Here is an 18110-nt window from a genome sequence, read left to right as displayed (position 1 = left end):
TGAAATTGAATGAAGAAATACACCACTGTCTGCCACGGAAAGAAACTTGTGATATTATTATATTTACAGGAAGTTCATGCACTTGTTACATCTGCTAACAGAATTGCATTTGTATCTCCAATTTTAGCATTGCAATGAGAAGCTTTCTCAATTCTCATTTTGGGTTTCTTCCTTACTGTTTTGCACAAAAATTGCCAATACCAGTTTATCCTCTTCTAAAAGAAAACTGTGAGATGAGTATACCATTTCTGGGAAATGACAATTTGGCTCAAGTATTTATGTTCCCCTGTTTTTTCCATACAATTAATCTGTTCTGCAGTATCAGCATTTGGCCATAAAAATTTACAAGTGGATCGAAATCTCCGAGAGTCAAATATACGAAATCTGTTCATAAGAAATATCAAATTACGCGTTGAAATATGCCCTTGTTTCTATCTCATCGTTGTCCTCAGTTGAGTACAGTTCTGAGATATTTTATTGAAGAAAATAGCAGAGGGAAGTCTACGGCTCACAAATCAGACGCGGTAAATTTCTAGTCTTAAAAATTATTATTATTTTAAAAGATCAAAATTACCATCAAAATTTTAATATTGACTTTTTTTTTCAAAATTTGATAGTAATTTGATATTTAAGGATAATGATAGTTTTTAATATTATTCAACCTGTATTTGACCAACGTGGATGCTCATATGTAAATTCCCCATAACATGTAACCCTACAAGGGCTTATCAGATATCCACCTAGAGAACATGGCAAAACATTCTTCAGACTTGTACTCTGGTGCTATATGTCCTGCACCCTGCAAGTAAAATTAATAAATATCCTCGGATTCTCACTACGGTAAAAAAAAAAAAGAAGAAATAAATTTTAAAAAACAAAGATAGTTCTCACTTTCAACAAGTAAATGCATTTTCTTACATTTTAATTTATTTTTTCCAAAAGAAACTTGTTCATACCTTTACAGTCGCAAACGTCATCTGATTTGAGTAAGTCCTCGTGTATCTGCTTAATAAGGAGATTATGTGCCGGGAACACCATAAAATTGAAATTTCAATTGAACTTACTTTTTTTTTTTTTAGTTTCATTTATTGAAATGTAATTCAATATGGAATTCAATGATGTAACACTTTAAAAGAAATATATTCGCCCTATTATTTTAAAAAAGTTAATATTAACGTGATCAATAACTGTTTCGCTAACATTTAGAATTTCAATATGAGCATTTTTCTTCAATGAAACTAACGATAATAGGTTTAAACAGTTGAAAAAACAATACAAAAGTGAAACCTTATATAAAATTAAATAACAAAAAATACACTTTTACCTATTTTCTTTTAATTCATTCAATTTGTTTTAAAATTAGATTATAGTTGATACTACCCACTAATTCGAATTCAAGTCAATCCAATCACATGCTCATTATAAACTTAATTTTTTTTTGGTGATTAAAAGAGTACCCAGCAACTTGGCCTTGAACGAGCCATGGCCTCCAGTCATCCAAAATTGTGTAGTTTAAATTTCTGATCCATGCTTGAGTCGCCATGAATGATATAACCGGGTCATGATCCCCACTGTATAATATTCAACAAAATTAAATTATCATTAATTATTTCGAAGCTAACTTTTTTTTTTTCCAAATAGAGTTATTTCATGTTGAGATTGAAACAAATCAAACTTTTTTAGTGTATCAAAATCATAAAAACCACATTCTCACACACACACACACACACACACACACACACACACTTCTCTTTTATATTTCTTCTTAAGAACAAAAAATCTCTATGAAAAATGAATTACTCACTTGTAGATTAAGGAACGAAAGCCTTTTGCACTGACATTTAAATGAAATTCAAAGCTGTTAACGATTTCAGACTTGTACTTCCCATCAAAACAACGTCGCCATTTCCCTATGCTTCCCTGCATATATAAGCCAATTATGAATTAATACGAATTAAATATTAATAAGAAATTGTTGGTATAAAAAAGAATATATATGCTCATAAGAGAAAGTGGGGATCATATTATTAAATGTGTCAAACCTTTCTTATATGCAGTGCCTTCTGAACGTTCTCATCGTTGGCCCAATATTTGGCCAGATGATACACATATTTCTAATAAAACCAGAGAAAATAGGAAATCAAATCGAATGATAAATTCTAAAACAAAATTGCTTTGACATTATGGTGATTATTTATGTAATATGTATGGAGGTTAATTATGTAATTTGCATATTGAATATTACCCTGCAACTTAATGGAGGCAATGTGTGATCCATAGAAGTAGGAGGAAACAACTGAATCTTCTCTCTGGAAACTTCTCGTGGCGCCTCACATTTTGGGTCCAAAATGTTGTAGAGATTAAGTCCTAAAATTAGCTGATGATTTACAGAAGTACAATTCATCAGAACAAGTTAATTAATCTCTCTCTCACACACCCCACTAGGTTTAGGAAAATAACAAGTTAATTAAAGTGACTTGCCTTGTTGAGATATTCGATGACTTTGGAGCAAACAACATTTTTCTTGTCTTCCACACAATGATCGTAGAATGACTGTTTACATTATTAGACAGATCCATATTTTTAAATCTTGAATAGCTCGAAACTAAATTAGACCAATATATCAGGTTATTTTAAGTAATTTTTGTGATGTGTCAGACAAATATGTCAGAGGAGTTTTATTTTGTAAAATGCCAAAGTGATTATTTGGAGCGAAACCAAATGAAGACTAAATATTGAGTGGTGTAAAATTAAAAAAAGAAAAAGTCGATAACTTGAGCAGACAATATTGAACCTAAAATTTGTACCGTGTAAAGTTCATCAGAGATTATTCCCATTCCATGCAGAAATGGGATCATATAATTCTCAGTTTCTGTATTTGTCGTCAAGGCGTTCCCTAGCACGTATCCCTGATGATAAAAAAAAAAAAAATTGAGATTAAGTCACTAAATTATAATTATTTTATGTCTTTAATTCCTTCCTTCCAAAATATATAGAAGGAATATAATTGATGATGAGCTTGTTTTGGTTCTACATACAAATTTTTAATCTTTTTTTATTTTCCACATTGATATGGGCAACCAATATGAGTAATTTACAATGTAAATTAATTAATAGAATGGATATTTTAATGAAATCAACACATTTTATTACAAATAACTAATTCAATTATTTTTTAATTTATGTAAATTAATCACTAGTGGAGTCCTATATAATTTGATCACTTTTTGTATTTTTAATTTTGAAAGAGGTAAATATTCATTTGGACTGTTTATTAATAAATATTCTCTGACCAAATACATATATCATGTGGAGGAGTTTTTTCATTACAGAATATATATTATATATGATAAATATTAAATTATTTAAAAATAATAATTAAGTTAATTAATGTATTGAATCAAAGACGATGATCGAGTACAAAGGGAAAATAAGTTACATAAACCTTGGGGTTAGATGTGGGCATCAAAACTAAGAAAATAAACAAAATGTATAAAAAAAATAGAGAGAAATTTGCAAACCTGGATATTTATCCATGGTTGGATGCCTTCTTCGTTTCCTGTGAATATAGATCCCAAATAATTAGCTTAATTAATAGTAACTAATAATATTCTCTTTACCTAATTAAAAATTATTAATAATATCCCCACCAAAAAAAAAAACTTGTGTGGGTTCGTATATCCTCACAGCAAAATGTCATAAATTTATGTTTACCCGATTATATATGCAGCAATGGACCAATAAAGTTATTTTCATGAGTAATACTAACTTCAGTCTTTGATATAAAAGCTAATTGACTAGTTTGAATAGATTAAAAAAATTAGTTAAATTAGTTATCTATAATAAATAGGTATCGTCTTTTCTAAAATATCTTTGTTAATCAAGTGTATTAAATAGAATTACTATTGTTATAAGGACTATCTTATAAAAAAATAGATAAATATGAAAGATAAAGTGGATTGGAGTTTTATATTTAGGATCAAAATAAAAGTAAGACAAGCTCTTATATTAAGGATCAGAAGTAGTATATGGATACTATATACTACCTCCTCCCATCCTAATTATAATATCTATTTTGTAGTGTAACTTGTATTACATAGTAGATCTTATAATAATTAGGATCAGAGGTAATATATATTATGTACTGAACGTTAATTAAAAAAATTAAATTATTTAAAGTTGTGTGCATACCATTTGAAATTTCTTGAGCAAGTACAGGGACAGGAATCCCAGAGTAAGAATCACCTCCAATATACACTTCATTTGAGAGAAATTCAGGATGATCAATCAGCCACTACAAACAATAACACAGAAAATAATTACGCTAGCTTAATGAAGAAAAGCACAATAGTTTCAAGAATAATGGAAAAATATATCACAATATTTTTTTATGCTTTCTAAGAATTAATTAATTATGATGAAACCTTTCTGAGAAATCGATGCGCTTGATGAATTAATTTCCAATCACTGGGTTGAGGAGAGGATAACGATTTTGAATAGGAGAAGCCAGTGCCAACGGGCAAGTCTGCAAAAATTATACTACTTACCTGCCCAAACAATGCATGCATGAATTAGAATTACTATGTAATTGCATAAATTTTGCAATATCCAACGATAAGCTGCAAATAACAAACCGTTATTTATTTGCGTTGATGAACTGAAACAGATGAAATCATCAATCAATTAATCTATGACTTTGAAATTAATACTCACATCAGTCCTAAACATATGAGCTAGTTAGAGGTTTGTTTTTATTCTAAATGTACATGAGACATCAATTTATTTTGTTTTACAAATTTGTAATTCTCTTTCAAAATAGTCTTGTTGATTACACGTAACAAAGGCAGTTTTCATCAACGAGAGTAGTTTTCAATACAATTAATTCAACTCCCTAAACTAGCTCATATATTGATACCGAAAAGGAAGAAGTAATAATATTTCACTACCTTTGTCCAAGCATGCGGCCTCAAGGTCAAATTAGGCAAACTGCCCTTGTATTCTTCCACTTTGAAAGCAATTGGACCTATACGACAACATAGACCTAATACGATTAATATATATATATATAGAGAGAGAGAGAGAGAGAGAGAGAGAGAGAGGAATGATAATAAGAAGAAGGTGGTTAAATAGGTACCTATTTCAAAAATAAGACCAGAAAAAGAAGAGCAAGCAGGACCACCAGATAGCCAAAGCAGAAGAGGATCCCTGTGTGGATTATTCTGTGACTTAACAAAGTAATAGAACACTTGTTCATCTTCTGATTGTTCCTCTCCCACTCCCACATACCTATACATCAGGAAAGGGGGGGGGGGGAGGAATGATATTTATATATGATATGATAAGCAAGGCATGTAGAGAATCAGAAAAGACTAAAGAGTGGGGACCCAGTCTGGAGATGAAAAGGAAGGGGCCCTTGGAATCCAGGAAGGTAATGTACAGTATTGGAGCCAGAAGCTGCAGTAAGCTGAGATGAAAGAAACAGAACGAGACACGTAACAAGTAGGATCTGACGATAATAATAATAGTAATAGTAATACTGATAGTGTTTCTGACATCCTCTAATCCCCATGTTCATTATTCCCTTCTCGCGTTCGTCTCCCAGCTTCCAGGTGATCTCACCATGAATAAGTAGGATCGATCGTATAAATAAGACAAATATTTATATATGTATATCTTTGTATATATTAAATAACAATCTCTGTGTGTATGTGTGTAGTCTCTTTCATTTGTATACTACAAAGCATAGCCTGGTGCGAGCTGCACGGATTCAAATAAAAAATAATACAAAGCACATGATCAACTTCCACGAGTATAATCAATATGAAATAATACATTTTAATATATAATTCATAAATTTAAGGGATAATACAAATTTTAGTTCCTTAAATTTGGACCTATTTTGATATTGGTCCCTGAAATTTTAAATTCGTGGTTTTAGCCCCTGAAATTTTAAATTCGTGATTTTAGTCCTTGGAATTTTACCCGTTTCAAACTGTTAGTTCCTAGTAGTCTCTAAGTTTTGCTGAGATGGCACTAACTCGTTGACATGATGATATGGAGCCTAACTTAGAAAAGTGAGCTGATCATGTGGCATGTCAGGGAACGCTAACCTGGACAATCAGAGGAAAAAAATAAACAGAGACGAGCTGAGGTAAAGCGCATATCAGTCGCACACACCAAATGATCTGGCTTTTTATTAGGGCATAAAAGAAGGAACGCAGTCGAAGGTTCAGTAGGGGAGCAAGGTCGACGAAGGCAAGAAGGACCGGTTGAACGCAAAGCTGTTTAAAATCATTTGTGGCCTATCAATTGCAAGTTTTGACCTCTCGTGCTCTTGCATGTTTTGGTCAACATTCAAAACCAAATTGACCGGATTATCTATAGCATTCACTTACTCTTCTTCTCATAACTCCTTTCAATTCTTGGATTGCTGCTAATACCCCATGACTTATATCAGAAACCTATACCCATAAAATTCCTCAAAAGATAGACAATCCTCTGCAACATTTTGGAAATATCTCATTATTAAATAGATCTCCATGAGGATTTCAGCTAATTAATATCGATGATGATGATGAGGATGATTTGATGTACCAAAAGCAGTGTGCATGACCTGGATTTAAAAACAGTCGGGAATGCATAACTTGCCAAAGCAAAATATTTAAACTCAGAATCTGGCAACCAGAAGTAAAATAATTTGTCAAAGCAAAATAATCAAACTCAGAATTGAGAAGTTGATGAATTGCTAGGCAAAGGTTCTTCGCGCAACAGACACCGGTAAACCCACTGCTCCGATGACGTCACTCTTTGCCGGTAATGTCAGTCCTCTTGACCTAACCCTTTTCCCTTCCCTATTCATTCGTCAACGTCATTTTCTACTTTTCTCCGTCTCTTTTCTTTTGTCGTTTGTGTGTGTTTTATTTGACCTATTGCCTTTTTTTTCCCGCTTTCTTTAACAATATATCCACATCATCATGCCACATATGTGCCACCTTGTCTTTGCACATCATCAAGTTAACAGTGTTAGTGCCATCTTAGGCAAAGTTAATGGCATGAAGTTACCAAGGATTAACGGTTTGAAACGGATAAAATTCTAAAGACCAAAATCATGGGTTTGAAATTTCAGGGACCAATATCAAAATGAGCTCAAATTTGATGGATTAAAATTTATATTAACCCATTAATAAATAAAAGATTAATATAAGAGACAAATTCACAGTTATTATTCTTAAAATATCAAACATTTTTGTTTTATGTTGTAAAGTACCCCCTTAAATATATGCCACACATTATTTCTTTTTAATAAATTTTTCAGAAAATTAATTTTTTAGTCCTCCAACTTTTAACCCACTTGTAACTCAATCCTTCAATTATGATCTGGTGGAACTCAGTCCCTAAACTTTTGACTCGCTTATAACTCAGTCCTCTATTTTTTTTTTTTGCTTTTTATGTTATTATCTTCATCATCTTTTATGTGTCAAACATTAATCCAAGTCAGCTCCAGATGGCAAAATTTCTTCCACCTCAGCTCCAGGGTTTGCGACTGCGGCCTCGCCTGCGTCCGAGGATGTTCCCACCTCTGATCATCTCAAGCTTCAAAGACCCTCCCTAGCCCAACTATCAGAAGCCGCCGACTCCATCCCGAATGCCCACATCGCATTGGAACTCGTCAATGTTCCCATCAACCTATTTTTTTCCCTGTAGAATGACTGGCCTTCTAACTTGACGACCTCTACTCTAATCAGCACCAACTATGCACTCACAATTCTTCACCAAAAAAAAAAAAACATTAGAATAAGCAAGAACCTAGCTTTTGATTTATATCTGCAGTTGATTACAGCTTTTGTGATTGGAAAGGTGATCCGATCCATGGATAGTGAGTTTGAGGAGGATGACATAGTGCTTCATCCATATTTACCAACAGCAAGAGTACTGTGGGGTGATCTCAAACACGTTAAAAAAAAAAAAAAAACACTGATCCCAACATTGGCATTTCATTGTCTGATTTCCTAAGCTACTTGGGTGGATTGGAAGTTGGAGGGAAGGAGAGAGGCGGCAGGAGAAAATGGGTACTGGGAGGAGAGAGACGGTCAGAGAGGTCCAAGGTGGTGTATAAGTTGGGTGAGTTCAGAGAAAAGGAGGGCACGCGAGCTAGAGGCCGCGAACGTGGAGCTGAATAAGAAGAATTTTTGCCATGTGGAGCTAACTTGGATTAATTTTTGCCACATAAAAGATGATAAAAATAATAATATAAAAACTTAAAAAAGTAAAGGACTAAGTTATAAACGAGTCAAAAATTCAGGGATTGAGTTGCAGCAAGTCATAATTGAGGGATTGAGTTACAAGTGAGGTAAAAGTTGGAGGACTAAAAGATTAATTCTTCCTAAATTTTTATTCATTATTTCTTATATACTCTCTTAACAAATAAAGATATAATTAAAAACATGTATATATCTTATATACTTATTGCTTTTAAATAATATTTTTTAATCACGTAATTTTAGTAGTCATTTCTTATAATAAAAGATGGAGGGAGTAGTAAATTTCAAAGTTTGACTTTTAAATTAAAAGGATCACTTGTAAATATAAGAAGATTAACTTATAAACCAATTTTTAAAATTGGAAGAATTAATAAAAAAAATTATGCAAATTCACTTGTGTAAATAAGGTGATAATGTTCTCCTCCTCCTCAACGTGAAACTCGATTATTCTTACTAAATTTAATTCTGTCAAATTAATAATACATTGGCGATCTCAAGGGAAATAAGTTTGTGCTAATAATACTATTCTTTTTTTTTACTGCATATACTTGTTTTATAAATATTTATCTTTGAAGATTTACTCTAAAGGAAAAGATGTGATCCCTACTTTTTATGGTCCGAAATAAAATGTTCCTGATTCGTTACTTCTACAGTTCTACTCTTGTTTAATTCTCTTTAGAATAAACAAAAACATGCATGAGCTTTTATAAATTAAACTGTTTGAGCATACTGATAATTCAATTTTATGAATTATTGAAAATTAAAGTGAGGCATCAAAATATTAGGGACATAATCATAAAAAATTCATTCCGGTGGGTGGACTTAAAATAAAAGAATGAATTGACGAAAATTTCAAATTTACCCGACCAATGCTCATTCGTTTATAGTTTTTAGTCAAACTTACGATGGTTAAAAAGAAACATTACGATCCTTTTGGTAGTGCGTGCATATATACACAGATATCGTGTAAAATAAAGTCCAACACTGCAAGGCTTAACAGATCTGTATGATTCCAGAATGGTTGCAAATTACTAACAGGAATTGGGTCTAACAAAATAGCCCATAACGCAATGAACCAATGTTTGAATTCTTGTTGGGAGAGATACTCATATTTAGTGTCTGACAATACTTCAAACAGGATTGCCTCCAATAAGAGGATACATCTGCCTGCCGAAAAAAAGAAAGGAATACTTGCAGATTGTGACAAAGACAAAGAATTGTTTAGACACATGCGCACAGGTCAAAATTTTCTCCTGTGTACTTTGTCATTAGACTTTTTATTAGTCTATTTTAAGTGATTTGGCATCATTCATACAAGAGGAGTTTTGTCTCATCAAGTGTCAAAGAGCTTTTTCTTTTTTGGTAATTAATAATGGAATTTTCTTCATATGATCAATCTGTTCTGCCGTATCAACATCTGGCCATAAAAATTTAAAAGTAAATCGAAATTTTTTGAGGGTCAGATATGCAAAACTTGTTTAATATATTTATTGGAAATATCAAATTACACATTGAAATCTGTCCTTGTTTCTACCTCATTGTTGCCCTCATGAGGAGTACCGTTATGAGATATTTCAATATTATTGAAGAGAATAACAGAAGGAAAGTCTACATCTCACAAATCAAAGACGGCAAATTTTTTAGTAAATTGTCTTAAAAATGATTGTTATTTGAAATATCAAAATTACTATCAAAATTTTAATATTAACTTTTTTTTATAAAAATGATAGTAATTTGATATTTTAAGCATAATAATAATTTTTAATATTAGTCAACGTGTATTTGACCAAACGTGGATGCTCATGTAAATTCCCCATAATACGTCAGCCTACAAGGGCTTATTAGATTTCCACCTAGAGAACATGGAAAAACATTCTTCAGACTCGTACTCTGGTGCTATATGTCCTGCACCCTGCAAATATAATTAATAGATATTCTTAGATTCTCATTACAGTAAAAAAATAATAATAAAGAGAGTTCTCATTTTCGACAAGTAATTACATTTTCTTATTATATAAAGTTTAATTTATTTTTTCAAAAGAAACTTGTTCATACCTTTACAGTCGCAAATGTCATCTGATTTGAGTAAGTCTTTGTGTATCTGCTTAAAAGGGAGATTATGTGTGCTTAGCACACCATAAAATTGAAAATTCAATTGAACTTACTTCTTTTTAAAAGTTCCATTTATTGAAATGTAATTCAATGTGGCATTCAATGATGTAACATTGTAGAAAAAATATATTCGTCCTATTATTTTACAAAGTCAATATTAATTAACGTGATTAATATTTGAGACTGTTTCGCTAATATTTAAAATTTCTATACGAGCATTTTTGTTAATAAAACCAATGATATTAGGCTTAGATAATTGAAAAACATCTTATAAAATTAAAGTAAAAAAATAAAATCTAATAGTAGTGTAAAATTAAAGGACAAAAAGTACACTTTTACTTATCTTCTTTTAAGCCATTCTCCTAACGCCTTGCTATACTCAAATCACTAATAAGTTTACTGAACCAAACCACCCCCCCAAAAGTTAACTATTCAATTTGTTTACAATTAGATATTTTATGGTACCAACTAATTCAAATTCAAGTCAATCCAATCACATCCTTATAAACTTAATTTTTGGGTGATAAAAAGAGTACCCAGCAACTTGGCCTTGAACGAGCCATGGCCTCCAGTCATCCAAGATTGTGTAGTTTAAATTTCTGATCCGTGCTTGAGTCGCCATGAATGATATAATTGGGTCATGATCCCCACTGTGTAATATTCAACAAAATTATCATTAATTTTTTCGAAGCTAACTGTTTTTTTTCCAATAGAATTATTTCATGATGAGATCGAAACAAATCAAACTTTATTAGGGTATCAAAATCATAAAACAACACCATGATATACTACTACTATTCTTTTGTATTTTCTTCTTAAAGAAAAAAAATCTAAGGAGAATTATCATGAGGTCTCAAAGAAGGAATTTAATTATCAAGAAATCTGAATAAGAAGTGATTAGCATAAACATGTTGTCATTTCCTGCCTTGGAACTTGTTATTTTATGTTTTAACTAAATCCCTTTCTGGAGATTTGATTGTAATTCTCCCAAAATTTTATACGAAAGTGAATTACTCACTTGTAGATTAAGGAGCGAAAGCCTTTTGCACTGAGATTTAAATGATATTCAAAGCTGCTAACGATTTCAGACTTATAGTTCCCATCAAAACAACGTCGCCATTTCCCTATGTTTCCCTGCCATATATAAGCTAATTATGAATTAATATGAATTAATTATTAGTGAAAATTTTTTGGTATAAAAAAGAGAATATATATATATATATAGTCACAAAAGAAAATGGGGATGATGATGATATTCATAAATGTGTCAAAGCTTTCTTATATGGAGTGCCTTGCGAACGTTGTCATCATTGGCCCAATATTTGGCCAGATAGAACACAAATACCTTGTAAATCAGAGAGAAATTATTAAATCAATTGTTCGATAAAATCTAAAATAACATATCTTTGACATTATTACATTATAGCGAATCTATATATGCATGCATGAGGGTTAAATATGTATTGAATATTATTATACATCCATGATATGAGACAGTACTGTTGTAACACCCCGAATTTTATGATTTAAGATGAGTAGAAAAGAGAAAAAATTTATTAAAATTATTTATTTGCCAAATAAAGGGGGAAAATTATGGAATAATGATTTTTAGGGTTTAGAGACATTTTGGAAAAGGTATTTCCCAAAAATGGCTTAAATAATTTTAATAGATAATTTTAAGAGAAAAATGGTTTATTTTCTCTGAAAATTATGGAAAAATACTTAGAGGTTTCTAATTAACTAGAAAATTTTAGGGAAATTATCTTATGATGTAGAGAATTTATTTGAGGCATAAAATCCTTAAAATGGGTTAAGGATTAATTTCTGGATTTAAGGGCTATTTTCTTCCACAATTCAAGAAAAATAGGTAGGAGATTATTTTTGACCCGAACTTTTTATGGACATTATTTCATGGGTCAAAGAAGCTAATGGATAAGAAAAATCCATTTATGATATTTTGGTTTAATTTCTGGATATATCTTATATTTCAGAAAAATAGGAAAGGGATGAGATTGGAGAAATAATTATTTTGGAGGGAAAAATGGTCCATTAAGTCAGACACTACACGTGCCATCTTCTTCATTAACACTCAGCTCACCGTGGCATCTTTTATTTCATTCGGCTCTGCAACGTAGAGGGAGAGAACGAGAGAAATAGAGACAGACCGAGAGAGAGAACGGAGAAGGAGTAGTGCCGGAGGTGGTGATCTGAGGAGCTACACTTGCATGCAAACCGATTAACTTTGCAAGGCGAACCTCCTGATCAATCTTCCGTCTTTTTCTTTTCTGTTTTCAGTGTATTCTAGCTGCAATGGAGGAGAGACAGAGTTGGGGTAGTGAGAGAAAGTGAAGAAACGAACAGGAGGACGGATGGGTTCGTGTCCTATAGCTAGATTGAGGTGTTTGATGCTGGGTTTTGAGCTTACATGTTGCTGTTGTCTCTGTTTCCTGAATTACCGAACAGGGATGGGTTATGGTCACTGGTTTGAGATGAGAATGGGTTGATGATTATGGAGTACGGTTAATGGCTTGCATGTGAATTCCTTGCTCTGTTTTGTGTCGGCTGAAAGCAGGGGTGATAGTCGCTGGTTTAGGATGATAATGAGTTATAGTTAAAGTCTATGTCATATGCGAACAGGATTTGCTGTTGCATGTAGGTTTTGTGGATGCATGTTGTTGAAAACCTCTGTTCTGGTTCGGCCGAAACAGAGACCAGTATTTCTTGGTCTGTGTTTTATTGATGTTGGGTTGGTTTTGGTTGAAAAGGGAAGCTTAAGATGTATAGGAGTAAGAATTGCCACTGCATGTGGTTTTGGTTTCGGCGAGTTGAAGTTCGATGGATTTGAGTTCGAATCTGAGATTTTTTTTTACAAATAGGATTTGTGTCTTCTTATCTTGGGAAGTTGACATCGGGTTCTAATGAAAAAAAAGGGGAAATAATCGGATTTGCCATTGCATGTCGGTTTTGGGGTGTTAGCCACTGGTTTTACGTGAAGTTTTTGCTGTTGAATGTATGGAAAATTGATATGCTTTTGTTGACCGAAACAGGGACCGTAGTTGCTGCTATAATGCTGTCGGGTTTATGGGTCAACGAAGGGTTGATGATATAAACATATATATGCTGGACTTTTGCGGGTTAGCTGAGAGTTTTGGAGTTTGAATAATCTCTGGTTTTGTTGTTCTAGGTACGGCCGAAAGGGAGAGTTGAAGTAATTGAATGGAATAAATATGATGTGTGTGTGTGTGTTTTGTTGCTGTCATGGGACTGAAAATTTTAGAAACTAGAGTAGTGCAGATATATACATATCTATAGTTTCGGTACATGTGTATATATATAGGATGTGTGCGTGTATAAATATATATAAGTTTGAATGATGCTTACTTCCTTCTTTTGTGATCAATATATCTGGTTTGGGGAATGTCTTTGGACCTGGAATTAAGAAAAGGGATAGGTAGTGTTTCAATTGTAAGGAAATTAAGGAGAATAACGAGATGTTCAAATAATATAAGATAAATAAATATACATATATATTTTAGTTGTTGCTGTATAAAAGTGGGTCCAAGGATTCATAGATGATGGTTTAAATGTGCTTGAGCTAGGAATTAATTTGATGCTGTTGTTTTAGAATGTTAAACGAGGAGTTGAATAGAAATATTTTTCAGATTTGAGGTTACCAACCAGTGGATAGGAATTTTAAATAATTAGAGGATAGGTTGGCAAGGATTAAAGTTGTATAAGAGGATTATGAGGCTATGGGAGAATATATGCAATGTGTATGTGATTGAGCTATGAGTAGATAGGGATTGTAAGCGGAATTGTGGACATTGTAATATATATACATATATATTTATATATCTTTAGTTTTTCCATAATGACCAACCACTTAATAAAAGTGGCCAGATTTGGAAAAGGGAATACGATGTTATCCTTAAATTATAATAAATAGAAATAGTGCTTTTGACCAAGATGACCAGTTACTGGGTAAAGTAATTGTTTGGGTTGAGATAAGGAAGGAAACTCTCCAAAGAGAAAAGTTTAAATAAGAAAAATTGTCCAGGATGACCAACTATTAAGTAAGGGTAGAGATTGAAAGAGATTGGGATTTAAAGAGAGTTATTTAATTTATAAATTATGTTGGATCAAGCATTAACCTACCCTTACTAATATGATAGGTTTTTATATCTGCTCAAGCCCACCAAGAAGCAGAAAGATAGGAGAACGGTAAGGTTTGATTTGGAGGGATGCGGACCAGGTAGTAGTTCTTTCCTCCCTTACACTTGTGTATGATTGCTGCATGTCTGTTTGTGCCATATTGCTATTCAAAAAGCATGAGAACATGTAATCCTTAATTCCTTGCATGGATTATTTAGCCGTGATCACGTGCAGCTGATAGACATGGGGCAGTGATTGCCAATTATTTGCGCTTTATTTATTCAGCTTGTCTAACCAACATGGGGCAGTGATTGCCAATTATATGCGCGGCAGTGATTGCCTATTATTTGTGCATTATTTATTCAGCTTGTCTATCTGTCATAGCGCATAAATGCTTAATTGCATTAGCTTGCAAGGTTTTGTTCCATATGGCTTGTTTTGCATGTTTTATGTGATCTGCACATTTGTTTGATGGAAATTACTACTACGGGGATTCTTCGGAATCTCACCCCCCAATTTATGATGAACAGTGAAAGCTAGTAGCCTGAAGGACAAGGAGGTTGTTTAAGAAGAAGGTGGGCTGATTGAAGAGCAGAGATACCTGTTATAATTCTGTAAATTGTATAGTAAAATATTCGGGCAAGTAACTTTACTTGTTTTATGGAAATATTATTTTGTATCCTTTAGAAGAAGGAGGTGAGCATTGCCAGGTGCACTTATATGCTGTCAACCAAGAGCGTTGCTTTATTTTTAATATAATATTATAAGATTGTATAGTACGAAATTATTTTAGGTGATAATAGATTGAGTTGAAAGCAGGGTTGATATTGGATCACTAATCTGTTATCTGAAGGTTTGAAACACTTGATCAACGGATTCCAATGTTAAAGGAAAAAAAAATTCCCTGTCTTTTCCCAGGATGGAAACCTGGCGTTAGTGATTCACAGACGTTAAAAATGATCCTATTAGTATATAAAAGTGAGGTGTTGCAACTGTGATGATTTATAGAAATATAAAATTCATCAGAACAAGTTAATTATAATTATATATGAGACAGTACTATGATAAAGTACTTTGTGGCTACAGACACACATACTTGCCTTGTAGAAATGGTCCATGTCTTTGATGCAAGCAAAACTGTTCTTATCTTCCTCAAAATGCTCATAGAATGACTGTTCAAGATTAGACAGATTATTAATTAGTACTAAATCTTGAATAGATCGAGACTAAATAATCATGATTTTTTTTTTGGAAGAAAGTAAAGAAGTTGATAACTACTTGGGGAGACATTATTAATTAATAATGAAGCAACAATTTGTACCTTGTATAGTTCATCAGGGACTATTCCCATTCCATGCAGAAACGGGATCATATGAGTATCATGTTCTGTATTTGTTGTCAAAGCGTTCCCTAGCACGTATTCCTGATTATCAGATTGATTAATTATAAATATAAGCACGCAATTTATGATACTTTACCTAAGAATTTTAAGTCTCGCAACATTATTATTTTAAGTTGTAATTCCCTCCTATCCTAAATGTGGGAGTCGGTTTGATAAATGTGGGAGGTAGTTGATGAGTGTTTGTTTTGATTCAATCTTAATTTCTTTCCTCTCCTATATTTATTATTTTTTATTTTTCAAATTATTTCTATTGATCGCACACACTAATGTGAATGCATACAAGTAATTTCTAATATAAATAATTAAAAATAAGGATATTTTTAAAAAATAACGCATTTTCACAAATATTTAATTTAATTTATTTTCTTAATTTGTGTGAATTCTACCACATTTAGAATCAGAGAGTAATATGTAGTATTAAGTAATTACATTTTTTGTATTTTTTTTATTTTGGAGGGGATAAATATTCATTTGAGCTACTGTTTATTAATATATGTTCTCTTAACCAAATGTATTATGTGGAGGAGTATTTTCGTTATAGAATATATATTATATGGTAAATAATATATTTTCTAATGAATTAAAGAAAACGAGTGAGTAGAGAAGGGAAACAGTCACAAAGTTAGCTCAAAGTAAATAGAAAAAAAGGAGAGAAACTTGCAAACCTGAACATTTATCCATGGTTGGATGCCTTTTTCATTTCCTGTGAATAAAAATGTAGCACATAATTAGCTTGATTAATTACTAACATTATTATCTTCACCTAATTAAAAAGTACTAATAATATCGCCCCCCCAAAAAAAAAAAACTTGTGTTTGTAGGTTAATAGAGTAATATTCTTGACAAATAATGAATATTACCTTTGGTATTTAATATAAGAGCTTATTTGACTTTTATTTTAGTCCTAAATATAAGACCCCAGTTTACTTTATCTCTCATATTTATTCATTTTTTTTCAAAGTAGTCCTTATAATAATGACGATTCTAGCTAATACACTTGATTAGTAAGGATATTTTAAGAAAGACAACACATATTTATTATAAATAACTAACTTAACTAGTTTTGTTAATTTACTCAATTAGTCAACAGTTTTTATATTAAAAAGCGGAGGTAGTATTATATATTATCTACTGTACGTTAATTAGACAATTAAATTATTTAAAGCTGTGCACTTGCCGGTTGAAATTTCTTGAACAAGCACAGGAACAGGAATCCCAGAGTATGAGTCACCTCCAATATACACTTCATTTGAGAGAAATTCAGGATGATCAATTAGCCTCTACAAAAAATAATAACACAGAAAATAATTAATTACGTTAACTTAATGAAGAAAAGTACCGTAGTTTCAAGAATAATGGAAAATAGTTATTTTTTATACTTTCTAAGAATTAATTAATTAATTATGATGAAACTTTTCTGAGAAATCGATGCGCTTGATGAACTAATTTCCAATCACTGGGTTGAGGAGAGGCTACTGCTTTTGAATAAGAGAAGCCAGTGCCAACGGGCAAATCTGCAAAAAATTATACTACTTACCTGCCCGAACAACACATAATGAATTAGAATTATTATGTAATTATATAAATTTTGCAATATGCACATCGATCCTGAACATATGAGCTAGTTGGGGATTTATTTTGATTTTAAATATAAGGCATCAATCCACTTTATCTCATAAATTTATAATTTGATCTTTTTCAAAACAATTTTATTGATCACTCATAACAAATGTGGTTTTCATCAATGAGGATGGTTTTCCATATAATTAATTTAATTTCCTAAGTAGTTCTTACACTGAGAGCAAGAGAAGTAATAATATTTCACACCTTTGTCCAAGCATGCGGCCTCATAGTTAAATTAGGCAGAGTTCCCTTGTATTCTTCTACTTTGAAAGCAATTGGACCTATACAACATATACCCAATACGATTTATATATATATATATATATATATATATATATATGGGGAGAGATAGGCAGAAGAATAAGAAGGTTAAATAGGTACCTATTTCAAAAATAAGACCAGAAAAAGAAGAGCAAGCAGGCCCACCAGATCCCACTCCCACATACCTATACATCCCGGGGGGGGGGGGGATGATGTATATATATTTATATATGATAAGATAGATAAGGAAGGCATGTGGAGAATCAGAAAAGAGAGGAGATCCAGTCTGGAGATGAAAA

At 32.1% G+C, this 18110-nt stretch overlaps 1 protein-coding gene across 1 annotated transcript; it reads right to left on the bottom strand.

Annotated features, from left to right (window-relative positions):
• Positions 1-715: 715 nt before the first annotated feature.
• On the bottom strand, positions 716-11858 carry LOC114745726 (serine carboxypeptidase-like 11). The gene is made up of 20 exons (XM_028933890.1): positions 11853-11858; positions 11652-11718; positions 11392-11512; positions 10910-11023; positions 10317-10362; positions 10091-10173; positions 5385-5468; positions 5135-5286; positions 4947-5023; positions 4425-4547; positions 4192-4294; positions 3522-3559; positions 2808-2909; positions 2482-2553; positions 2246-2377; positions 2043-2114; positions 1805-1920; positions 1458-1571; positions 957-1002; positions 716-799 (listed from the first exon to the last, which is right to left on the bottom strand). Exons 1-20 carry the CDS (start codon positions 11856-11858, stop codon positions 716-718), a joined length of 1752 nt encoding a protein of 583 aa, XP_028789723.1.
• Positions 11859-18110: the final 6252 nt, after the last annotated feature.

This window comes from Neltuma alba, unplaced genomic scaffold (assembly GCF_004799145.2).
Source record: "Neltuma alba isolate B1F8T4 unplaced genomic scaffold, ASM479914v2 tig00004775_pilon, whole genome shotgun sequence".
In the NCBI taxonomy this organism is placed as follows: domain Eukaryota; kingdom Viridiplantae; phylum Streptophyta; class Magnoliopsida; order Fabales; family Fabaceae; genus Neltuma; species Neltuma alba.
Note: the sequence above shows the minus strand (reverse complement) of the source record. Positions and strands in the feature narration are given on the sequence as shown.

Excerpts from the sequence above, each read along its gene's own strand:
- LOC114745726 (XM_028933890.1), bottom strand. Across the intron at positions 5,024-5,134 it reads TGGTCTTATTTTTGAAATAG|GTCCAATTGCTTTCAAAGTG; the intron begins GTACCTATTTAA and ends GTTGTCGTATAG. Across the intron at positions 1,572-1,804 it reads TTTCGTTCCTTAATCTACAA|TGGGGATCATGACCCGGTTA; the intron begins GTGAGTAATTCA and ends AATATTATACAG.